This window comes from Acomys minous (genome assembly GCF_964271855.1).
Source record: "Acomys minous genome assembly, chromosome: 10".
Lineage (NCBI taxonomy): Eukaryota > Metazoa > Chordata > Mammalia > Rodentia > Muridae > Acomys > Acomys minous.
Genome location: NC_140491.1, coordinates 96,009,844 through 96,036,168, shown reverse-complemented (window position 1 = coordinate 96,036,168; position 26,325 = coordinate 96,009,844). Strand labels below are relative to the sequence as shown.

Here is a 26,325-nt window from a genome sequence, read left to right as displayed (position 1 = left end):
GAGTAACTTAAGGGAACGTCAGATATGGTAAAGCCCCTCCTCTCAGAAAGGTGTGCCTGTTATCTTCAGCCTTTGCTTGGATGCCATGTTCCCATCTGTCCTGTGATGGTCCAGTTGTAGAGTTTAAAAGGACCAACAGTGATTGTTACAGTGTTGTCCTGCTCTAATGCCCTGTCCCATCAGTGAGTCTCCGCCTCCTGTGGTTATTGGAAAGGTAGAACTTCGCAAAAGTCACCACCTTGTTTCCACTGGACAAGCAATATAGTTTAGTTGCTCAGGGGAAGTTTGGCCTCAGCACGTCCACCTTCCATTGTGCCCAGTTTGTATTAAATGGGATTTGTTGTTCATGAAAGCCTGGGGTGGAGGAGTTAGAAGGTCAACTAGGTATTTTTTTGTCAGATACCCAGCAGTTTTATTATTAACTCCTCCTGTACTATAACCAACCCATTTTTCATTACTGTAACAAAATACCAGTGGTGTTATAAACAAGAGGTTTAATTAGGTCATAGTTCGGGAAGTTGAAGAGCCTGGTTTCTGCATCATCTCAACTCTAGTGAGGACCACATGACAGTCAGGGAAAAAGTATTACAAGACGTAGCCAGAGAGCTCTTTCTTCAGGGGCTTGCCTCACTCCTGAGAAAACTCGAGATCCACTTTCACTGCTTCTGAGGGTGTGACCCTCGTGACCTAAGAGCCTCCTGCCACGTCCCAGCTTGTAACATTGTCACACTAGGGATGAAACTTGAACCAGAGGAAAGTGAACTACCTCCGCACCATAGCAGATCCGCTTAGAATCACTTTGCAGCCCAGGGTCAGATGCAGAGTGCTAGACACCAGGAAAGGATTGCAGCTCGGGTTGTGTCGGGGTTTGTTTTTGTTTTTGTTTTTGCTTTGGTTTTTGGCAGTGACATGGTAAGAGACACAGTTGCTTGTACCATGTCATTAGTGGGTGGGTAACGGTGATATAAAATTAGAGATGAATTAGGATAATAAGAGGCAAAGGAGAAAGGAGTAAATTTTCCACAAGTAATGTTTTTGTCTTCATGGTTATTTAACTTTGAAAGAACTCGAAAGGGATAATCATGGCTCTACAGGAGACAAAAGCCTGAGTGTGGGAGCCAGACAAGAAGGTGTGAAAGCCTTTATTACACTAACTAGAAACATAGGAAAACACAACTTCCAGGAGTGTGCTGGTGTGTGTGTGTGTGTCACCAAAAGGCAGAGTAAAGGAAAGGCCGTGGGTAGCCTGTTGTGCCACTTGCGTGTCACTTTTTCCTTGACTCTCATGGACTTACCTTTTCAGTGAAGTGTCTGTCATTCTTCTTGTATGTTCCTTTCTTGGGTTTCTAGGACTGTAGTGAAAACGGGGTGGGAAAACGACTAAATGGGAAAATCTGAGACACGGAAGAGCCTTTAAATAAGTAGGGTGGGTGTTTGTAACTTTCTAAATATGTCGTTCGTGTGTATGTGTATGCGTGTATTTGTGCTCACATGCAAGTGTGTGCCCTCACAGGCCAGGAAAGGGCATTGGCTCCCCTGGAGCTGGAGTTACATACAGGTGGTTTTAAGCCACCCGGTGGGTGCTGCTGGGAGCAAACTTGAGTTCTCTGCTTAACTACCAAGCTGTCTCTCCAGCCCCTGCAGCTTTCTGAAGTGCAGATGATGTCTGTCTGTATTCATCCATTGATGTAACCAGCAAGCAACCAGATTGGCCAGACTGTAGGGACATGGTGCTAACAAAACAGACACTCGCATACGGTTATAACCGCTGTAAATGGGCTCATGGTGTGATCCACGTGACAGGGCCAGGAGCGGAGCACTGTCTGGGAAGCTGAGGGAGTGTGTGCTGACCAGTAGCAGAACTGTAGAGAGTCCAGAGTGGCGAGTGCCATGGCGTCTGCAGTGTCTAGAGATGTCTTAGCCTCGGCTCTCCAGTTCAGAGGCAGTCACTAGCACATCAGCCTGCTCTGTTCTTCATCCGTGGACTCATAGGCCCTGAGGTCTTGCCTTAAAAGTGCTCCTGCATAGCACCAGCAGTGCTCCTATTGAAAAGGAGAAGCTCCCCCTCCACTTACATCCTATCAGACGCACCTACAACGGTGGGCTCAGGCCGTGTCTTCCCCTGTGTTCACAGCTCCTACAGAACCTTTACTGTGCAAGTTTGCGGACGGAGGACAGAAGAAGAGACAGAACCCCAACAAATACATCCCTAATGGGCGGCCATGGCACAGAGAAGGAGAGGTGAGACTTGTAAGTCCTTTCTGGAAACTTTAGTGTGGGGGTGTGAGCCTGAGCACACGGAGTTTCGCTGGGTGCAATTCCCCAGGGGTGGGCGGGGCAGTGGGGGGGGGGCCAGGCAGATAGTGGGAACAGCTACACTGCATTTACTATGAATGAACAGGTCTTGAGGGGAGAGAGTTCCAGTTGTAGCTAATAACTTTTCCAATAGGCTTCCATTAGTAGTATTCAGGAACCTGCCCTTAACATTGAAATAAATAATATATGTGTCATTGAGAATTTCGTTTTATATATTCGAGGGCTTTTTTTTTCCTTGTTGAAAAGGGTTTATGCCATACCGATATATTCTGATCAGGATTTTTCCTCCCCACTTCTAAACACCATCTCTCCCGCCTCTCGAAAGCAAACAGGCAAACAATCTTTTGAAGCTTTCTTAAAACAAACAAACAAACTTCCAGTTTTAATGTAACATTGGACTTCCTCCTCCTTGTATTTATCTCAATAGTTTTTTGAGTTTAAAAGGATCATAAAGAAACCAGAATGTAAAAAAGAAAGAAAGAACCCAGAATGTAAGCTGGGCATGGTGGCACACGCCTTCATGTCAGCATTCAGGGATACAGAGGCAGGCAGATCTCTGTGAGTTACAAGGCCAGCCTAGTCTACAAAGTCCAGGACAGCCAGTGCTACCCAGAAGAAACCCTGTCTTGAAAAACAAAACAAGCAAATACTAAAAGAAACACACACACAAAAAAAAACAGAATGTGTAGAGAAAATGTCTTGAACTTGTGCCGTCCAGTGACAGCCACGTGTGGCCCCCTGAGCATGTGATGTCTAGCTATTTCACCAGAGAGATTGGTTTCCATTTCATTTTCAGCAGCTCCTCGCAGTAATGGCTAAGTGTGTGGGGCAGCATAGTGGCGCTTACTTCTCATACCGACTTTGTACTACTCGTCCTTGGCTAACGGAAACTCCCAGTTTTATCAGATGTGACTCTTACCCATCTTATGCTATGGGGAGACCCTACAAAACGCAGTGTGCAAACAGCACCTTTCTAGATGAACCTCTCACGGTTTCCTTCTGCTTCCTTCCGTAAGGCTGGGATGACCCTGACATACGACCCGACTTCGGCTGCTCTACATAACGGGTACGTCATTAGGACAGCTGCATCGTGGCTTGAGGGACAGTGACGGTGGAGAAAGTATCAGACATTGTTCCATGAATGATTCCATTGAAAGGATTACTTAATAAAGGCTTTTGTGTTTGTTCTAGATTTTACCCTTCACCATACAGTATTGCCACAAACCGAATGATCACTCAAACTTCTCTTACACCCTATATTGCATCTCCTGTATCTGCCTACCAGGTTTGTACCCCAGGACTCGTCAGCAGCGCACTGTGCATCTCTGCGGCGGTTTTTATGTCTCTTCAAATCCTGAACAGTTAAAAAAAAAAAAAATGAAACCTAAGTTAAATCTGATGCAGCTTGGCTACCTGGTTTGGAATAAGCTGCCTTTTATTTGGCATAGCAGTTTGCTTTTTACGTGAAGGGAAGTGTAAAGCCAGGAAAAGTGTTCCAAACATCACGTGGTTCTAGATTTGGGGTGAGCCCCTGTACTCCCTCCGTCATGTACCCCAGAAACTGAAACCTAAGAGAGTTGCAGAATGGAGGATGAGTGTGTGCTCCCATCTTCGTTTATTCACTAGGAGGAAGAGATCCAAGGACAGTGAAAACCGCTAACACAGAGAATCTCTATTAGGTGACATTAACTGATGCAGTTGAGCTCTGAGGTCCTTCCCCCCACCAAGAAGCAAGAGACCGTTAGCTCCTCCTCCGTTACTTGGGGAGGAGGCTTTACTTTCTCCTGTATTCCCAGCTGAGGAAGGAACCTTCATTAAGCTCCTCATCTGACACAGAGCTGATGGTATTAACAGGGCTAGCGAGGCCTAAGTGCCTTTCTCCTGCCCGGACCCAGACAGGAGCATTGTCACTGAGTTCAGTTACTGGCCTGTAAGAGAGTTCTCTCTTGTTGACTGCTGGGACCTTATGGGACTAAACTCTGGGGTATACTTGTTTTTAAAACTGAGTTAGATGTTGTAGTCCTGACGTCTGGGGTTAGGGGACAACAGCATCTGGTCTAACGGCTGTGTTGTGTGATAGCTACAAGCCTCAGTTTCCTCGTCTTTAAAATGGGGATAATAATAGTTTCTGCCTTATAAACCCGAGAGAGCCCTAAGCACAGAATAACACTGTAACAGGGTTCCACGGTACTGGCATATCATTAATACTCCCTAAGCGTGGTCTGGTAGCGTCATCATGCATATTAATTGCTTGTTTCCAATAACGGTCAGTATAAGACACTCTCAAGGTTGGCTCTGCCTAAAAGATGATGTACATAATGTTGAAAAGGAGAACAGGTTGTATACTAAAAGCAGAGCCTCATGGCTGTCTGTCACCATCAGCCTTTAGGTTGTCCCTGCTCCCAGTCTCCCTGCCTTTTCTTCCCTTTATTTTCCCTGAGTTGTCACCTAGCTCTGAAGTGACAGTTTTCTGGGCACAGTATTCATTCATTTGTGTGTCTCTTCAGATGCTTAGGAGTTGAGATGCTTGTCTCTTCCTTGTTTCTCAGTGAGACCAAGTGGATATATAGCACATCTCCCCCCATGAACAGCTTCTACAGCTGATATTAAGATGTAGTCTGTGGTGATCTGTTATTAAAAATAAGGGCAAATGTAAGCTTACTCTTAAGCAGACGAAGGACTATTAATTATGTTGCTATAGACATTTCAGCTCCGAATCCATCTCTCTACCACTTTCCCTCTTTAAAGCAGTTTGCCTATCAATCGTTTTATAGAATAAAAAGTCAGGAGGCCAGTGTTGGATGCCAACTAGACAAGGCTAACTGCAGACAACCTGTCATTTCAAGGCCTTGTGTCCTCCTTGGGGTGGTTTTTTTTTTTAAGACCCATGTGAAATGTCTTCTATGTGCCATACACTCAAGAGGCATAACCTCTCATATGGCACTGTCCTTATATGGCCAGTGCCAGGCAGAGGTCGGGGATAAGCCCCAAGTAATCTGAGGTCCCTTTAAGATGTTTCCAAAAATGTGATTTGTGTACAGTTAGTTTGGAATAGAGTTTCTATTCCTTTCAGGTTTTCAAAGAACCACTGGTTAAAAAGTTCACAGATTATTATTCCCATTTTATAACTAGGGAACGTTGAATAAAAACTTAACAGTGGCAACTTTGCCGCTGAAATAAACGTGGGATTAGGTGTCATAGCTCCCTAACCCAATAATACTATAAGTGCTTAGGCAGTTATGACCACAGATGCATATAAAAATGGGGCTTGCAGGGAGCTGCTTGCCCCCTGTGATGTGTGTGTAAGGGCCCACACTGGTGCTGGAGTTGGCCTTCTCCACTAAACCACCATATGCTTATGCAGTTGGATTTGAGAAAGTGGCATCTGCGAGACACCACCAGTACCCCAGTGGGGAAAGGCTGCAGTCCAGATAACTGAACCGTTAACAAGGCAGAAGCACTTAACTTTGGTCTGCCTTAGGTGGCAAAGGAAACCAGAGAAAACAAGTATCGGGGCTCTGCTATCAAGGTAAATCCCTCCGTTCTTTCCCCTCCCCCGGCTCCTCCCCGCATCCTCTCTGTAGAATTCTGAAGTTTAACACTCAGGGACAGGACTCAGGAGGGCTCTGATACGAACTGGAGAACGGAACGTATCTTAAAAATCCCATAGACCTAGAAAAGCCGTGGGCGTCAGGATGCACGCGCCTCACGCGTGGCAGGGCATTCATTCCCTTTCCGCCCGCGAAGCCTGACCCTCACACCGTGTTGCTCAGTTCAGAGGGTTCCTGTGTGAATGCCCTTTTAATTTAACTGTCAAGATCTAGTTAACCTCCGTTTAATATCCTAGATCTGCATTCCAGACGTTATTTTCCTCACTAACTAGAAATTGTTGAGGAGTACACAGGACCTCTAAAGAGACTTTTCCTGATTATTGAAGAATTGCATTTGGTTATGCTTAAATAGTGTGTGTGCACTGTGGGGGTTAGTGTCTACTGAAATGTTCTACAATTCATCCCGATCCATCAGTATTCCTAAAACGTAGTTCATACCTCGATTATAACACTTTGCACTAATTTGGGTTGCTTACGTGTTTATTGCCTTTGCTTAGATGGTATCTTGCTCAGGGGTGAAGCCCATCTGTGCCTTACCCTTACTGCTCCTTGGTGCCTAATGTTCAGTAAACGCATACTGAGTGGGCAAACTGACATTGGTTCCAAGTGATTGTGTCACTTGCTTTAGAGTGACCAGTTTCTCATGAGCTCTAACTGCCTTAACCTTTGTAATCATTGATAGTTTTGTCTCTTTATCTTCCTACTATAGATTCTTAACACAATTAAAAAGAATTCTAGAGGGTCGGGTGGGAATTGCAGTGCAAATCAATGTTTCTTTTAAAATCCTTTCTAGGTACAAAGTCCCTCTTGGATGCAACCTCAGCCATACATCCTGCAGCATCCTGTAAGTTTCTGGTGTTAATGGCTTTGTGTCCTCTTAGCAAGCTGTGCATGCAGCCCGTTGAGCTAAAACTTCTCTGCCAGAGATGGTGGAAAAACTTGAAACATGGAATATGAAAATGTCACATTTGTTATGAAATTTTAACTCACCATTGACTTAAAATGAACTATTGGTAGATGTTAAGAACTTAAAAATACATCCTATTTCCTACTTAGGACAGTTCATAGGATACCATTGAGTGACTAAATATTTTGCAGTGCATAGAAAGAACCGGCTCTTCCTTTTTACATTCTTTGTAATTCAGACATAAAGTTCAGATCCAGGCAGAGCCTTTCGTCTGAGTCACTTAGCCTATCTGTGGAACAGATACGGAGAAGGGCAACAGTGTTTTTTCTAAATAACAAATATGATTTCTTCATCAATTTCAGCATTTATTATCCTAAGATGCATTGCATCTTTTTAAATATTATGCTAGGCCTTTTTATACAGTCTGTGTCTTTCAGACATACACAAAATCCAGTTTGTTCAATTTTAAACATAACAGCCAAAACTAAAAACAATTGTATAGAACAAACTCAGACTACCATTGCCCATGGTAACCCACCACACACTTGCCACAAAAAGACCACAGTTTTTGGCCCTTTGGTTTCTAGTTACCAGTGCAAACTAGTCATTCTCAGATGCAGGATAAACCACAGCATTTAGAATACAAGAACCAGATAATTTGTTTAGGAAAAGAGCTCAGCTCTTGGCTTTAAAATGACACAAGGATTTGTCTCATGCATGGCTCCTCTACAGTGGACACTGCAGCATGAGACAAACAGCCGAACAGGAAGTGCCGAGGCACCCTCTCCAATACAATAAAATGTGTTGTGTGCCTGTTCTTGTGCACCCATACATTCATAAACCCACACGTGCTACATGTGGATGTCCGTGGCACCGATCCACACATTCCCAGGACAGACTGTGTCCCAATGCTTCATGGTTCCTTTGGAAGGCTGGAAATCAGCCCCACTCTTAATCTGGGGACTCCTTAGTATATAGGAGGTACCTGTAGGTGAGGGAGGAAGATGAAAACCCCTCCCCTATAATCTAGACTTCTAATAATACTTAGTACCCTGTGCTTTTTGATGATACACCTTAAAAATGAATTGTATCCTTTGTTTTTCCTTTTGGTGACTTTTAAAGAGGCAAGCACTGCATATATTTTAATTGAACTCTGGGGAGAGCTGGGTTACTGTTCCCCACACAGATTCAGACTATATGAAATGTCTGTTTGGACCCTGGTGCCTGATTATCAATCAGTAAATACCAATGTGTTTGAGGGCCATCAGCTACAGTGATCCCAAAGCATGTTTTCGTAGTTATGGAGAAGGGCAGAGTAGTTGCCTGCTGTAACAACCGGGTGATTGCAAAAATGAGAGGAGTGGTAAAGTCCGTTGATTATGTGGAAGAGTTTTGACAGGTGTCCAGACAACTCAAGTTTGGTTGCTATCTAGTTAATAGACCATGATCTAGCTATTAAAGTGGATGACAGCAAGGCCGTTACGGTTTCCGGTAGAAAGCTAAGTTAAGAACAAGAACCCAAAGTAGGAAATCACTCATATTCTCTGATGGAGAGAACCCAGCTTTCAGTTAGATGCTGCAAACCGATTTTTATGAGAGGTTTTTTTTTTTTTTCCCCTCTTTTCCTTTCCTCTGTTTTCTTACATACGTTTAATTTGATTTTTAATGGCAGAATTTTTCCAAGCAAAATAAGTGGAGGTGGAACTGGAGTGGAATTACTAATCCTAACTTAATTGGCTTCCCAGACATAGAAAGGAAGTTCTGAGAAATACGCAGCACATGAAGAACGTATTCTTGGACCTACCTACGTAGTCTTAAACCAGATGACTTCCTATAAAACAAGATGCTATATTGATTTTGTGGCTGTAGAAAACAAAAGCTTCTCCTGCCTCCCCTCCTCCTTTTTTTTTTTTTTTTAAAACACTTGGTGGCTCTTGCAGCCAGAAGTCCTCGCTTTGTTTCATATTACTGCCCTTCCTGCTGGGTTAGCTGGCTAAGCCAAGTTGAACACAGGGATTTCTGAGGGATGGAATAACAGCACTGTTTTCTCTACCTCGGCTATGAAAGTTTCAGGAAAGCAGCCTGGAAGATTTGGGGTAGTTGCTTGGGAGCCCTCCTCCAAGTTTGAGGGAGGTTATGTTTGCCTTAACAAAGGGTTTTCCTTTGCAGATTATAACTACCGCATCTTACTTCTCCCACAATTTGTCTTTTGTCACTCTTCTCTCCCCTTTCCAGGGTGCCGTGCTAACTCCCTCAATGGAACACACCATGTCACTACAACCCGCTTCTATGATCAGCCCTCTGGCCCAGCAGATGAGTCATCTGTCACTAGGCAGCACAGGAACAGTAGGTGGCAAGTTAATATTCCTGTGTTTCTGCAAATAGGAAAGTGAATTAAAGAAGTCCGTGTCATCCCTAGTGAAAGTACAGGCTTAGGGGGTGACAATGGTTGTGTCTGACCTCCCTGCCAAGCTGGCAGTCATTGCCTTCCACAAAGTAAGACAGCACTCAGGAAATTATTGATTAGTCCATCTCTGGATGCCTCTCACTCACCCACATAGCACCACAGTGCAGCTTTTATAACCTATATTACAAGGTACAGGTCACAAAGTGAAAGACGCACGTGTACATGGCAGGCAGGCAGGCAGGCGTTTCTCCTCACCTGTTCCTCTTTCACGCACGGTTGCAGCACTGAATTGCAGCTTTCATACGGACTTGTTTTCCTATACTCCAGGGGACGAGGCTGGGTTTTAAGGCTGAGTTAGTACAAGACCCAACTAGCAACTTGCTACTTGTAGAGTTTAGAATATAAAAGATGGACAACGGCTTATGTCTGTGAAGGCCAAAAGAGCCGTGTGTTTTCCCTCTTAATCTGAGAGCCAGCGACAGCTTTTTGTGAAGCTGAGTACAGGACAGTACACAACCCAGCAGAAGTAGGCCACAAACCCCACTGCTTTATATCTGTCTTGACACCACCACCACCCCAGTAATCTGAATTTGGCATGGCCTGCTTCTGCATTCCCTGACTACCTTCTCCTTTTCAGTACATGCCTGCGACGTCAGCCATGCAAGGAGCCTACTTGCCACAGTATACACACGTGCAGACTGCAGCTGTTCCTGTTGAGGTTGGTATAGAGCATCCTGTGGCCACTGTGGCCATGGGTAGTTTTACGTCTGAGTCATTTAGATAGAACAACAAAAAACATTTATCAAGAGCCAAATATTTTATCAGGACATAGTGGCGTATGCCTGTTGTCTCAGCACCAGAGAGGCTAAGGCCAGCATAGGCTACATAGCCAGACCATCCTTCAGAAAAGAAAAAGAACAAAAAAATCAAACATTTATATAAATGGGTCTAGAAAGAGTGTGTGCTTAGTATTATCTTTTGACTGTAAAATAGTTGTATGCAAATTAATACAGGAACATCCGGACCACATCGCATGCCCAGACTTCCCCCAAATAACTTTCCAGGCTTAAAGAACACTTCCCACCACTTCAAGGCTCTGTCTTTTTACCCCTGAAATGATATTTACAGGCATATTAAGATAAAATTGGAAGCCAGGCGTGGTGGCATGTGCCTATAATCCCAGCTCTCGGGAGGCAGAGGCAGGCAGACGGCTGTGAGTTTGAGGCCAGCCTGGTCTACAAAGGCTGCCAGGACAGCCAAGGCTACATAGAGAAACCCTGTCTTGAAAAAAACAATTGGAGTTTGCAATTCTGGTCCTAAGGATTGAATCAGTGGTAATAATTCCTGAAAGAAACTGGTCATAATTCTGATAACGAGGAAAGAAAAACCTGTGTTTGTAAATGGTAACAAGCACGAAGACCCATACCTGGTTTTATAGCTAACTACTCTTGGTTATTTTGGGGGATATATATTGCATTTGAAGAAGTCTGATACCTCAATTATGGTTGGACAGGAAACATAACATTTTTGTGAAAGGCTCCTCAAGAATCCAAGGGAGTTCTCGGTTCCAGTATCTTACTCACCAGGCAGACCCCGAGAGGGTCCCGAGAAGTGTGGTAGTATTATTTACATGATCATACGACTTTGAACAACCACAGCTGCCTGAGCCCACAGCTTGTTTTTAATCTTTTTAAAAAGATTTATTTATTTATTATTATGTATACAGCGCTCTGCCTGCATGTATATCTGCATGTCAGAAGAGGGCATCAGATCACATTATAGATGATTGTGTGCCACCATGTGGTTGCTGGGAATTGAACTCAGGACCTCTGGAAGAGCAGTCAGTGCTCTTAACCTCTGAGCCATCTCTCCAGCCCGAGCCCACAGCTTTTTATATGCAGCCTCCATGACATGAGACCTCCTCCGTAGCAACAGAAAACAAAAATTTTCTCTAGCTACCTCACCAAAGCTGACCTATAGCTTTTCAAACAATTTGAACTGAGACAAGGCAAAATAGCCGAAATATTTTGTTTGGAGTTTTTTTGTTTGTTTGTTTGTTTGTTTGTTTTATTGATTTATTCTTATTTTAGTAAAGGTTCAGCCAAGGCCTCTGACATACCAGAGAAGTGCTCTGCTGCTGAGCTATGTCTGTGTCACTTTTAAAGTCATGATCTCGCCCTGTGGGCCAGGCAGGCTGTGAACCTGCAGCCTTCTGCCCTACCTCCCGAGTGGCTGAGGTAACAGCCTCGCACCACCACCAGGCCCTTCTTCCATTTACTGAGTTGACTCATGGTTTTAAGATATAAGTATTAGAACGTTTGGTTGTGAGGTGCCTTCTTGGGGTGGGCCTGTGACCTTCACTATATGCACACGTCTGTCTCAGACTCTAAAATCTGAAAATACAGAATTATAAACTAGATCTGCCTCCAGGGAGATGGAGCCAAGAGATTTCTTTGATCAATATTTAAGTTAAACATTTAGACGGGAGGTTCTTGGGGGTCTGTCATATTTCAGCTGCATTAGGGCAGTCAGTGATTAGCCTGAAAAGCTCATTTGACTCGAAGAAATTCACTTTGAAGAGTGTTTGTTTAAAGGTTTATGTCCTTGGACTCAAGCCTCAGCAGCAGAGTTAAGACTTGATTGCTAACTTACCTCTTGCCTTCTGCTCTGTTGTAGGAAGCAAGTGGCCAGCAGCAGGTGGCTGTGGAGACGTCTAATGACCACTCTCCGTATACCTTTCAACCCAATAAGTAACTGTGAGGTATGAGGGGAAGTCTCTATGACTGCAGGGCTCAGACGAGGCAATCTGGGGTAACCTTTGTCAAATGATGCTTGGGAATAACTCAGATTTAATATGTTTGTGAGCGTAAAGATTCTCTTCTAGGTAACGAACAATGCTTACGTTGAAATAAAACGTATTTTTCCCCTACCTCCGAATTCATAAAATCTGAAGCATCATAGAACATTCGGTTCCAAAAATTTTCCTACAGTAGAAGCATCATTTGTCACATTCCTTAAATACCGACTAAGGCAGATACAGCTAAGATGTTGCCTAACCAAATCTCAACAAACTCTGCAGCATCTTGACTAATGTATTCAGACTGTTAGCATCCTTGGAGCAAAAGATTGTATTACCAGCTCTCACTGGAGCCACACATGTCAAACTTCTCTTTACTGTGCATATTTGAGTAAAATGGTTATGTGGGATCCAGTTTCGGGATCGTCCTGAGTTGGTATCATCGAGGCACCCTCTGAGACCGCTGAGGAGTTGGCTCTGGCTTCCTCGGGGAAGGAAGACTTTTTTTGCAAGGCCCAGATTTGAAAGATGGACTCCAAGGAATGGAAAGCCACCCTCAGGTCCCCAATTTATGTCCCTCAGTCTGCCACCACGGATGAGCACAATCTTCATCTCTTTAAAAACCATGACAAAGCCCTGCCATTGTGTTTATTAAGTCAGCAAAGACATTGATGTTTTGTTTTTCTCTTCCAGATGTACTGGAGCGAGTTCTTACAAGAAGAGGGTGTGAAGGCTGAACAATCATGGATTTTTCTGATCAATTGTGCTTTAGGAAATTATTGACAGTTTTGCACAGGTTCTTGAAAACGTTATTTATAATGAAATCAACTAAAACTATTTTTGCTATAAGTTCTATAAGGTGCATAAAACCCTTAAATTCATCTAGTAGCTGTTCCCCTGAACAGGTTTATTTTAGTAAAAAACAAAAACAAAAAAAAACAAACAAAAAAAAACAAAAAAAAATCAAAGATTTTTATCAAATATAATGATGCAAAAAAGGAAAAAAAAAAAAAGAGAGAGAAAAAGAAAATGTCAATTTTCTGGGTATGCACAAAGAGACCACGAAGACTTATCCAAGTGCATGACCGGATTTTTGCAGTTTTGTTCATTTTGTGTTTAATTTGTCTTTTTTCTTTCCAGCTGTATGAAATGGGCTTTCTGAAGTTTCAGTTGTGTGACTTTACCCCATGGTGTTCTGTGCTGGCCGTGCGAGTGTCGCTGTGACTCAGTGTTGCCCTCAGTGTCTTTTCTTAGCTTTCCATTTTTCTTTCGACGTAGTGTGAAGTGTCTTATCCTTTTCTATGAATTCCAATTTGCCTTAACTCTTTTGATGCTGTAGCTGTTTCAGTAAAGTTAGTTCAAACTAATGATGTAGAATGCTTTGACCAAATGGGCTGGTCTATTACGCCTTGTAAAACAGCAGCATAGGGCTTTTAAAAGGTAGTCAATAAAAGTTGCTGAAATTTTGGCTTTTTTAAATATGTAGTAGGTGTTTTTAATGATTTTTTTTTTTCACATAACGTGTAAGGTAGTGATGTGCAAGAAGAGAGAACTGTTTTGTGTGAAACACATTTTCTGACTGGGGGACTTTTAATGGGGTAAATCGTTTGTAAAGGCTGTACACTGACAGTTTCCTCTGATAGTTTGACCGATTTAGGATTTCTGCTGTATGATGCAATGTAAAGTCTTTTTTGCCTTTTTTTCAGGAAGAAAAAAACAAACAAACAAACAAACTTACGATGTTCTAGATTTAGCGTAGGTAGCTTTGGGGCTGTGGGTGGGGGCGGGGGCGGGGAGTCACCGAATGTTTTGTCCTTTATACTGATAGTGCTTTAGGATGAGAAGCACGCCTGTGATCTGGCAAACTGAGGGGGGGGGAGGGGAATGTTGCTGTTGAAACTAAATGGCAAAAGCTAAAAAGTAAGGATTTCTCTTCAAACCTAAGCTGAGATAATGAACAGAAACAAAACGACTGGCTACTAGCTCTGGCGTGTGCTTGCACGCTGGCGTGCGCTCGCACGCTCGCATGCTCTCTTCTATTAGGTAAATTTGGAAAACTTAAAAATTACTTGGCACTTTCAAAGGTAACTTCACCAAAGACCGAAGAGCCAGTAGCCAGGAGGTTCCAACCTTGTCTCAGCATCATATCTTGTCTGCTCTTTCTTTTTTTGCCGGACCAGTTTGCGGTTAGGAGAATGTGCCTTTTTTTGTACCTTTGCATTAGGTTTTATAATTTTAACTGATGTATGGACTCACAGAGACAAACTTAAAAAAAAAAAAAAGCATGAAGGAAGATTTGAATCCAAGCAGTGCCACACTTCGTGTCATCACTACAGGTGTTCAAGTGTAAAGAAAACCAAACTTTGAAACTATGAAATTCCTGATTCATAAACAGTTATTTCTACTTTAGTACATATGGGATAATTCACTGTTACTGATGCTCTTTTATTAAGGCAGTTGCATACGTTTTAAAAGCAATGGTAAATTAAGTTGTCTTCCAGAACTGTGTACTTGTCTGGTCAGCTCTGTATGATCAGTTATCTACCTCAGAGGCTATTTTTCTTTTGTGCTGGGACAGGTTGCTGGCCCTCCCTGTTTCCACCGACCAAATCCTCCTAGCTCGGGAGCTAGGGCTGAGCAGTCGTTTCTTTTTGAGTATTTTTTAGTTCTTAAATTTTATTGCTTGTATTTGATTATTGATGTCAGTGACATTTCATAGTTTCAAAAGTCCTTGCTGCTCTGAAAGTGTAGATTCTAGTGAAAATTACATAGTCATAAAAGAAATGTGTTTTTATTTTTGTTCTTTTTTTTTTTTTTTAAGAAGTTGTGGTATTATTGGTCCTACGCTCCCTAAAACATTCTGCTTTGTGGAAGTCCAGACTGAAGGCAGCGCCCTCCGTGTGTACCTAGTATGTTTATCAGCCCGGGCCTCTCACTACTTGATAGTTTTTCCATTAGTTAAGACAGAATGTTGACAGCTCAGTCAGTAGGGGAGGGGGAATCTGCTGCTAGGTATGCCTGAACTAAGTGCCAAGGTCGTCTGGGTCAGATTTGGGAAACAACCTCTGTACATATGAAAGAAAAAAAAAGTCAGTTAAACATCACATAGTAGACAGCCATTAAATTATAAAAAAAATTAATTTATGAAGAAAGACCTTTTGTACAGATTGAAAAAAAAAAGATTTTCATAGAGATATCTATATGATCAAGAGAGTTAATTTTTTATTTTTGTTCTACTAGTGCTACATACTTGCCAGTGGTGACTTATTTACCGGTTCAAGATGACTCTGTAGTTTTCTTTCCTAGGACTTGTTAAAACGCCAAAAGACATTTTTGAACTGTACATTTGACCAGATTGTTAGCTTTTTCTGTTTTATTTCTTTTGAGAACCTTTGAATAAAAACATCTGAAACTTTATTCTTCTGTCAGGTTTTTTTTGTGGATTAAGCACGCATCAAAACTTCATCTCAGTTCTGACCTCACTCTTCAGCATGGTAGATTGGTTCAGAAGTTGATTGAAAATTATGTCATATTCCGCACGCACTGAAAATGCATTTTCTCCCCTCTCCCCACACCCCCCACACACACACACACACCCGCAGTGATTGCTGCTTGTTTTAATCTGTGACGTGATCTTAGATGTTCACAATTTCACCTTGGCATAAGTCCAGCCCGAAGTTCCCCACTCTTGGTCTGCTTTGGGGTTTTGGCTTTTTTCATGATATTGGCGACCCTGGGCCTCAGACATCCTAAGCAAGAGCTCTTGCTGCCCATTATTTGAAACAAAATAAAAACATTTTCTTACCTGCAGCCAGCACAGATGTGTCAAATTGTCTTAGCTCATTAAAGCATATCCTTTAAAGATGGCCTCTTGACTGTTCCCGATAGCAGGCTCCCATGCAACATTCATGGATGCTTGCTTTATTGGAGGCAAAGGGCATGAAATGTTTTCATGTAGTTGATGTAGTATTTATTGTCTGTCCATTGGCTCTCTATCATAGTAGTAAAAAGAAGAGTAAAAAAAAGGTCCTACTACATTTCTTATTCATTCATTTATTGTGTGTCTATTTGGTTGAAAGACTGCTCATGCGCCACAACACACACACACACACACACACACACACACACACACAGGGATCAGAGGACAACTTGTGTAAGTTCTCTCTCTACCATCTCTACCATATCATCCCAGGGATCAAATTCAGATTGTGGAGCTCAGTGGCAAGCACCTTTATTCACTGCACCGTCTGGCAGGGCCCCTATTCCTGAGACTCCTGCAGTCCATGGATAGGAGACATTTAGCCCTTTAGTTGGCCCAGCTGGGGAATCCCCAGGCACTGGATGGCTCCTGGAGAAGAGGAAGCAGGATCCCTTGGTGCTGGCTAACGCTCCAGAGACAAAGATGCCACTGCCTAGGAGAAGTAATGGCTGCCTGGGGGTGTGGGTGAGGGCAGCTGGGAGACGGAGACATGCATTTCAGAGTGTGCAGGCAAGCTTCCTAACCACACGCTTATGTGTCCTTGCCTGTGGATGATGGCAAAGGCCAGAGGAAACACTAAGTTAACCTGGCACCTTGGACTTTGTTACCCTTATTTCCCAGTGTTTGTCACAAGTCCCCTGAGTGTCATCTGAGTACATTCAGCAGTATCCCTTGGTGTTCATGGGGGATGGATTCTAGGACTCCACACATGCCAAGACCCATATACGTTTAAGTCCCTTAAATAATAAATCTGTGTTGTGTTTGCATGTAACTGCCCATACAGTTTGAGTCATCGCTAGATCTTTTATTATTGTTGTTTTTGTTTGTTTCGAGACAGGGTTTCTCTGTTACACAGAGCCCTGGCTTGTCCTGGGCTCTGTTTGTAGACCAGGCTGTCCTCTAATTCAGAGATCCACCTGCCTCTGCCTCCCAAGTGCTGGGATCAAAGGTTTGTGCCACCACACCTCATCACCAGATCTTGTATGATGCCTTATGTACCATGGTGCTAATAATTACTACTATAATGTAATGTTCATTATGTCAGAAAGATGGTCCACACATGTGCAGTGCCAAGGTAGAGCGGTTATTTTCTTTAAATATTTTTCATTGAGGACTGGTTACTTCTACTTACGCAGAATGCGTGGATGCAGGGGCTAGCCATTTACAGGCATTCATGAACACTCCTAGGAACACTAAGTGGAATTTGACTTAGTGACATGGTGGCTCAGAAAAACGAAGGGAAGGGGTGGCACTTTTGTGGGCAAACCAAGCTTTTGCCAGGTTAGCTGGTGTCAAGATTACCTTTTAACCTGAGAAGTGGGAATGTGGAACTGGGGGCTGCAAGAAAGGGAACAATAGACATGTGCTCGCAGCCTTTGGCGGCGTGGGACGGGCTAGAGCCCCGGTCACCCCCAGCACCCATGCCCTTCATGAGTGGTGGTACTCTGTATTGTCTAGGGAGCGTGAATGTTAGAATTCTGTGCCTTGAGTTACATGTAGTATCAATGGGGGGAGGAGGAAGGTGATGCTCCCTAGCCTGTTGAAATGCTGACACCTGACTGACAGTAACCTCCCCCCACCAGCATAGCCAAAAGGAGAAAGACCCAGTAACACTGCTACAGAACTCATCAACCTATCACGTCCGCCCTCCCCTTTCTACAAAAAGCTGGGGATGACCAGTAGTTAGGGGAGGGCCAAGGACACAGAACTTGAGTTTGAGGAAAGTCAGGCCATTTCTTCATCTTAAATCGCAAAGCAGGGAGATAAGCTTCAGCTATGGTCGAGAACAAGTGGGTGACCGTGCACTCTGTTTCCGTGGGGACACTGATCAGGATCTGAGGTCATTGGCACAGCCAGGACGTGGACATCGTGCCCAGCCTACAGGGTGATCAACTGCTCAGGGATGGAGTCTGAATCCTACTCAACAGCTCCAGAGTGTCTCAGGCATTCAAACTGTCTCTGTAGGGTGACCAGACGCAGTACAAACTGCAAGGTCAGCTGCCTGAGAGGGTTTAACGTCTCAGAGTGTGTACTGTTTGAATTTAGGCTTCACGAGAAGAGCCCAGACACAGTCTTACTAGTCTTAGAGATGGGAACAAGTGCTTAAACTGCAGAATGATTTCAGTGGAACTTCCAAGGCTAGAGGATGCCAAGGGACAGAAGAAGCCAAAGGCTTGGCCTAAGCACATCGCTGGGCACCAGAAAGTACCAGCAGGTTTTCGTAACTGCTCTGAATTAAAAGCGGGTGGCATTGGCTTAAACACAAACACCATTGCTGCTATTAATTCTAAAATATGACTCAAAGGTAAAGATTTGACCATTTATGTGGACACATCATATAGGAGAATAGGCACCCCCATACAGACACCCTCAGGCACCCCTAAAGCTGTTCCCTCCTTTCCCACACCTCATAGAGTGTCTCCTTATAGCAGCCTTCAAACCTGTTGGCCTAGTTAAAACTGTTGCCATCTCACCTCCCAACGTTGGTTCTGCCAACTGGAATAAGCCAGGATTCTGCTCTAGAAGGAGTGAGTCCTTCTAAAGAAGGCAACTGTCAGTCAACTGGGCTGGGCTTCTCTGGGCTGAGCACTGAGCAGTCCCTCTCACTGCTCTTTCACCACCTGCCTCCTTTGCTGGCTGCACCCTCCACACCAGCAGCTCACCTTCCCCCATGTACCTCAGCTGACAGCACTCGCCGGGTCACAAGGAGCACCGTCGGGCTTCACCGTCCCTGCCCTTCTCAATCCTAAGACACGTGAATCAGTAGATTCTTCAAATTTGCAGCTCATAAAAATTGGTGATGTCTGGGTCACCTCATCCAGCCTGAATTCAAAAGCTGATAGACCACGTTGGGGTCATATACCTGGGAAGCCTGTCCTTTGACAGGAAAATGGAAGAGGAGTGGGTTGGGGGTCGGGGTATTGGGACAGAGGAGAGGTGGACTGGAGGGACTGGGAAAAGGAGGAAGGGAAACTGGCTGGGATATAATACATGAGAGAACAATTAAAATTGCATTTCTTTGGCTATTTGAAAAGGAGTAGCTATGACTAAAACCATGCAAGGAAGCATTATGAAGTCATTTTAAAGAGAGCTTCAGGAAGAGTGCTAATGCTAGAGTGTTCAGTACAGAATTAGAGATAACAGATAACCCTAAAGTATGAAACATTGAATTGTGAAAGCTGAGGAGAACATATCTCAGGGTACTTAACAGCAGGCGAGGACATTATGGAAAGGACTGTGGCACTTTCTTGACATATTTCTGAATTTTAAAAAACTAGAATGTATGCCATAAACAAAAACTTCCAAAGGGATACTTTCAGGACATTTTGAAACTATGCAAAGTACTGGGCTCCTAACATTACCACCTTGGTTTGATTGCCACCATTTAAAAGATGCTGCCCCAGGGCTGGAGAGAGAGCCCAGTGGTTAAGGCTGTGGCAGGTCTTCCAGAGGATCTAACTTTGGTTCCCAGTGCCTAGATCAGGCAGCTGGTAACCATCAGAGCCGGGAGATTTAGCGCCCTCTGCTGGCCTCTGTGGGCACCAGAATATAGACGTAGATCATTTTTTCTTAAGATACTGTTTTAACACATTGGAAAGCAAGATAATATGACATGATCTGGTTCTAGCCCTCAAAGAACACTTGAGGAGAGATGTTAAACTGATTCCTTGGAGTGGCAGTGTCACAAAATGTAACATAAAGCAAGAGCCAATTTAAGAAGTGTGTGAGCTCTGTGAGGGACCAAGTCTATGTCAGCATTTCTCCTGAGAGGTGCCAGCACAGCAGACTACTCCTCGTTGCCAGTAAGAACCACTCCAGAACTCTCACCACTTCCTTGTGAGGCCTCGTGAGGGGTACAGAGACTTGGAGCAGATGACCAAGGAGTTAACAGTCCTCTGCTGCTCCTGCTCTGAAGATGCCAGTGTAGCAAGAAGACATAATGTTGTCTTCTGGCTTTGTATTTAACCAAGTAGCATATGGGTTGCTTTCCACATGGCACTCTGAATTTTTTTTTAACCATCAGCCATTTGCTCAAGGTATATAGGTTGTGAATAAGCAGGTGCCTGTAATAGTTCTTGAGTACTTATTTATTGAATAGGTTCTTTCTTACGGGGTGTGACAGGACTGTTCTCTGCAAGTGATGCCTGCAGTCTCTTACCAGTGTGCGACTTACAGGTTCTAGTCAAACGCGCTTAGGTCATGTACTTCATCCCTTTGAGAGCCCTTTGCTCTCAGACTTTACGCTCACCCTGAAAGCATGCATGAGCTCACAATACTTCTAGTGGCTTGCCGAGCATTTTAAGCTACTCTGAAGACACTGTGTACTCCTCACCAGAAGCCACAACTCAAGGGTGTCACTAGACTACACATTTGGGTAAGTGGCCCTGCCTGTAACCAGTGCACTGGAGAGCCAGCAAACAGTACCCTTTGGTACCAGCCGCTGTAGCTTTCCAAGGATGCTCACAAATGGTAGTGCATCTCTGTTTTACCAGCCAGCAATCCCTTGAGAGCAGAGGACAGAGAATAGAGGGTCCTGACTGGCCTACTGTCAAACACTGCTCACATTAGTCCTCATTCCTTCCCCCAAGTTAAAGAGCAGTTTCTGTTTGCCATAATGCATGTCCCTATTGGGATGACATTTGATGTAGTAAACAATCTTTAAAAAATTAAAAACACCAAAGTCACAAATAACAATACAAAGAACTTCTCTGACTTAAAAGCAAGTTACTGGCCTGTGACTCCACAAAATGGACATTCTGTATGGTCACAATCCCACTACGAAAGTAAGGAGGAGAATGTCACCACTGATATAAACCCTCAGACCACAGTCAAATTTCACCAGTGAGTCTGGTGTCATTCCTCGTTGCAAAGAGGGTCAACTGGAGATCACGTGACACACTCGGTTGTCCCGTCTTCATTTTCTCTCAGTATGAAGTAGCTCATCTGTCCTTGACTTTCATGACTTCAACACAACTGAGGATTATAGGCCAGTCATTTGGGGGCATGTCCAATTGGTACATGACATTTCTGGGTCATCCACCACTGGCAGGATTACCACCCAGTTGAGCTGTGTTCTAGCTGGGTCCCGTCAAGAAAGCATGATGTCACTTTGCTTGCTGTCCTGCTTCTCACTTAGGCACAGTGACATCTGCCAGCCATTGTACGGTAAGGTGCCCTTTGCGGCTTGGCAGTTAAACAGTGTTTTGCGGGAAGTGCCATGGAAATGTTCTCGTCCTGGCTTTCCATTTCCTTGCCTGTATGAAGAGGCAACTCCAGTTTTCTTATTCTATTCAATGGGTTGTAAGTAGTCCCAACCTGTAATCGCCACATTTTCCCAAGCTTGGCCAGTGCGGCCAGCTAATGTGTCTTTCAGATATGGGTGGTCATTTTGTAAGTGCTGTCTGCCGTGGCCACTCCCTGCCCCAACTAGTAGAATCGTCCGTTTCTCTCAACCTCTTTTCAGTAGAGTTTGGCTTTCGGGTGCTAAGATCTAGGCATGAAGTGTCTGTTCCCAACATGTCACTGTTTCTCATCCTTGACACTGAACAGTGCAGAAGTGTGTACACACGATGGGACACCTGTCTAACTCTGAACACATGTTGGAGAACACAGGTTCCTATCTGCATCCCTCTGGTTTCAAACCAACACCACAATTGACTCTTCTTCATTTCTATAGTTTTTTTCTGACAATCCTTGGGAAACCTGTCCATTTGATCAATCCCTCTGTCTAACCTGTCTCCCATCTCTGTTACTTCCCAAGTTACAAGTCTCAGCCTGGATCGCTCAGGCTCCATTTCCTCCCCCTGTGGGGCCAGGCTGGCAAGGAAGCAACTCCTTGTACCCAGAGCAGGAAGCTGGGAGGGGCTCTACCTTACAGTGTCACATGAGTGCCCTCTGGCGTAAGCTAGTCCCCTGAAATCTGCTTATCTCTGCAACTTGGTAAAGGGTGGAAGAGCTAAAAAGCAGGAAAGGTGACAGTGGGAAACCCAGAGAGAAAACGTAAACCAAGAATGGGAGCATGGAGGGGAGAGAGAATGGAAACGAGAGATGCCAAAGTATGGACCGTGCCAAAGTGCTTGCCAAGATGGAGAACGTATGAAAAGCACAGGAAGGAAAAAAGATGCAGTGAGGCGTCGATTCCTGCCAGCTCTCAGAGCTGCGACCTAAACAAGCTCTTAGCCACCAGCTTTGGTGTGGGTTCCATTAAAGGGACAGTCAACATTGCTAAGATACCAGCAAGGACTTGCCATTTCTGAGACTATAAAGTCAAGACTCACACTGATCTGCAGAGAGACCTGGGCCTCCCAGGAGGTCTCCTGGACCTCCCAGCAAGAACCAACGTCACAGAGCATAGAGCTATTCCTCACCAGTTGAGCCACTTGATTTAACGTGAGTTGTTTTTCTTAATAGTACAAATTTTATATCTTAATTGTTCCTTGTTGAACTGGGGGATGGGGAAGAGTGAAAATAAAACCAATCTTGAGAATTATTTTATTTTCGCTGTGTGTGTGTGTGTGTTTGTGTGTATGTGGTGTGTGTGTGTGTGTGTGTATGTGTGTGTGTGTGTGTGTGTGTGTGTGTGTGTGTGTGTGTGCGTGCGTGCGTGCGTGCGTGCGTCTATTCAGGTGTGGGTGTGGAGATTAGAAGCCAGCCTCCTGGGAAATAGTTTCTTCAGTGAAATACATTTGATCTGGTTGTCATCCCACTAGGCCCTCTGTACAACTCTGGTCCCTCCCTCCCTCCCTCCCTCCTACTCCAGCTCCCCCTAGTGGCATCTGGTGTTTGCCCCAGTGTCTCCTCAGCTCAACACTGCCCCACTGTCTATGTCACCGCCTCTTAGAATGCCTTACCCTTGCCACCAGCTCCTTTTGTTAAGTACATTGCATATCTACACCTTATTTTTATATAGTATTGCACTGGACGCCACTTTGTTCTCCATAAGTGTGTGCTTCTCTCCCGTTTGAAGTTGTTGTAAACACACTGGGATGTTCATACTTGTACACACCTCCCGGTACATCTGTGCACACGTCTCAAGAGCATTCATGACTTAAAGGGTGCAAGTGCTAGATCATGGGGTTTCACACGATTGTGCAAAATATCTTGAATAGTAGTCATTCTAGGGTTAGATACAGTACTTCTCGTTCTTGCAAGAAACGCCTCTTTTTGACACACAGAGAGCCCAGCAACTGGTAAAGATGAGCAGTTAACATGAGGAACCGTATCTGGGAGATGGCTAGCCTTCATGTGAGGCATGAGAAAAGGCGCTGAGGCCAAGGTACGGTGAGTATAAAGGAGTTTCTATCTGTAGGCATACTTGCTCCCTCTGTGAACACTATGAAAGACCTTCCCCATTATGAAAAAGAAGGGGCCGTGTTTGACTAAACATGGACGAACTTCTCGGCTAAGGGGCTCCCCCCCCCCCCGCCCCGCTCCCCGTACCTCAGCTAATGTCCCAACGGCTTCCAGAGATAGCCACAACAGCTGAAGAGTTGACCAGGCTGCTGCTCGAATAACTTACTGCTCATAGTCCACTCCAACCCCTGGCCTGGGGAAACTCTCCTTGTAGTCTGACAGTGGCTAATAAGGCTCAGCCAGTCTCAGGCTTAAGTCCGAACAAGAGCCTCCACGCTCTGAAGTTGCCACTGAGCAGATATGATGGTAGAATGTTCTCCTCACTGTTCTTTACTCGTGGTTCTCAACAGCAGACACAGGGAGGGTGAGGGAGGCTGGAGAGGGTGTTCTGAGGTATTTTGAGGCTGACAGGTACCCTTTGTCTTCCTCCTTTTCAGCATTGGGAGACTAAAGCCATGTCTTTCTCCTGAGTGTCTTTCCCTTTGCATTGCCACTAATGTTTGGCCACTTATCCACTGGGGGTGGACAAGAGCCCCTGCTCTTAGGATCTCTTATGTCACCTGCCAGAAAACTATCAGAACAAACACATTACAGTGGCCGTGGGAGCTGCGCCTCTGCCATTGTGTGGTGTGCAGCTCTCTCATAAATTACAGGCTGTTTAAATATTAAAACCAACTCAATGCTTTTACCAATAATTATACATTCTTAAAATTAGGTCATCCGAGATTCTAACAAGAAATAGTGATCTAATTAGCATTAATTGCTCCCTTTTGGCATAAAATGTGCCATATACTTATTTAAGTGCAGGTCATCCAGAAACTGCCAGCCAAAGGAGTTTGAAATATTTAAAAACAAAACAAAAACAAAAACAAGCACAAGAGATTTGTATTGCATTGCGGCGTAGCAACTTTTTCCCCCATATAGAACTAAAAGGCTACACCTTGAGGAAGACAAGAACACAGAACTCATAGCATCAAAATCTAGTCAGGTTCTTCATTCTGGTGGCTGGATTAATGGCTTCTGGGATATTGTTTGTCCACCTCAGGCCATGGTCAGGGTGTTGCACAGTCATGCAGCATGCGTCTGACTAAAGGGGATGAACTTCTGGAAGGTATACACCAAAAGAAAGAACTAAGAACTTTTTCATGTCGGCCCACAAACAACCCTTACTCTGATTTTTCTCACCAGAGCTGGTGCTGCCAATCATGTTCACACTGTGTACCCTACAAAGCCCACCACCCCACTCAGAACACCCCATTGTCCCCTCTGTATGTCCACAGTTCACAGTGCTTCTAAACGTGCTTCCTAAGTTCAGCCACGGTGACCATGATGGTTGCTCTTCCATGGCACCTTGACAGAGACTCTGAGCGAGTATTTGAGTGAATGTCCAGAGTTAACACGTGACCAGCACCAACACCACCCACAGGCTGCATTGAAAGGACTGAATAAAGCATGGGGGGGGGGGGATGGGTTGTGGGGAAGGAGCGAGGTGATTGGACAGCAACATCCATGTTTCCGCATCCCACCTGCCCCAGCTGCCTCAGGCATCTGCTCCCATGCCTCCCCCACCACAGTGGGGTAGACCCTCAAGCTGTGAGCCAAATAAGCCCCTTCCTGTGGTGGTTTTGGTCAGGTGGCTTGTCTGAGTGACAAGAAAAGAACTAACACAGCCACCCTGTACGCTGCATACGCTATGCACTCCTGCAATTTGCTCGCTTCTCTGCATCCCAGAAGACTGACTTCCAGAGCATCATCAGGCAGCCTCGCTTGCCTCCAGGCTTTCATTTGGGTGTATCCAGGAAGAGGTACCAAGAGGCTGCAAGGAGAGTTACAAGAAAGAGAATGACCCGTTAAGACATGGTTGCTCAGGCTCCTTCCCTGTGGGCCACAGATTAGAGGTGTCCCTGTCAGGGACTAAACTGTACCCCCTTCCCATCCTATTCTGAATTTAATAGCCAGAACTCCAGAATATGGCTGCAACTGGAAATAGGACCCAATCACCAGCACCCCAGAAGGCGACTGCAACCACAATTGGAATTGCCTAGTGCCTCAGGGCACAGCTACATCTAAGATCGTACTTAACCACCCAGTATCTCAGGATGCTAAGGCATCTGCAGATAGGCAGATGAGTTAAAGTAAAATTACTAGGCATGGCCTTACTCCAAAATAACTACAGGCCTTATAATGTTGGGAAATATGGGTACAGCGACCAAGCACAGTGGATGACCACACCGAGGCACAGGGTGAAGACAATAATAGTGAAGGAAGCCTCAGAAGAACTCACAACTGTTATTAAATACCAAATCAAATAATATAAAAAGTGTAACATTTCCTTTAAAATTAATGCTAATGAGGGAGGTAGAGTTGAATGGCAAAACAATTTTACTTGGTGGTGCCTAATATCAGTCACAGGATTCCATGCATGACAAAATACCATTGTTTGAACTGTGTTTTACAGCCACTTTCTTTCTCTTTGATTCTCCTTAAAAAAAAATATATATATATATATATATATATATATATATATATATATGTGTGTGTGTGTGTGTGTGTGTGTGTGTGTGTGTGTGTTGAATTAACTTATATAAAAAGAAATAAAAACAAAAGGTAATTTAAAAAAAAAAAGAAAGAAAAGAAAAGAACCTGTCAGAGCCTTAATCTTGGGGCTCCCGGTCTTTCTTCAGATTTTCAGGCAAATCTGTTTCTGCTGCTTAAGCATCAATGTTTGGGTAATCTGAGCAGCTAAGACAGCTCCTGTAATGTAACCAGGGCCACATGCACTGGTCACGGGTTCTTCAAGTGGCCTCTTCCCTTTTCCCCTTCATGTTTGAAGAGGGCAGTAGATTGCTTCCTGTTCCCTGTTGCTTCCTGCCAGTGTTGCTTTCTCTGAACTAAGCCTGGCCTCGGTAGCTGCCTTCATTCACCTGGCTTCACTTGCCATGTTTCTGCAGTGCA

General features: G+C 44.3%; 1 protein-coding gene across 12 annotated transcripts in view; it reads left to right on the top strand.

The window, feature by feature from the left end:
• The window catches only part of RBMS1 (RNA binding motif single stranded interacting protein 1), a 224,000-nt gene extending 208,545 nt beyond the window's left edge, over positions 1-15,455 (top strand). For 5 of the 12 annotated variants that reach the window (XM_084798493.1, XM_084798492.1, XM_084798486.1 and 2 more), the window contains 9 exons: positions 2,135-2,250; positions 3,333-3,382; positions 3,508-3,601; positions 5,798-5,845; positions 6,721-6,771; positions 9,070-9,180; positions 9,879-9,959; positions 11,918-12,002; positions 12,732-15,455. In XM_084798493.1, coding sequence (XP_084654619.1) covers positions 2,135-2,250; positions 3,333-3,382; positions 3,508-3,601; positions 5,798-5,845; positions 6,721-6,771; positions 9,070-9,180; positions 9,879-9,959; positions 11,918-11,995 — 629 coding nt within the window. In that variant the 3' untranslated portion in view covers positions 11,996-12,002; positions 12,732-15,455. The remainder of the gene's footprint in view (positions 1-2,134; positions 2,251-3,332; positions 3,383-3,507; positions 3,602-5,797; positions 5,846-6,720; positions 6,772-9,069; positions 9,181-9,878; positions 9,960-11,917; positions 12,003-12,731) is intronic. The other 7 variants (XM_084798495.1, XM_084798490.1, XM_084798488.1 and 4 more) reach the window with 3 other exon arrangements.
• The last annotated feature ends 10,870 nt before the right edge of the window (positions 15,456-26,325 follow it).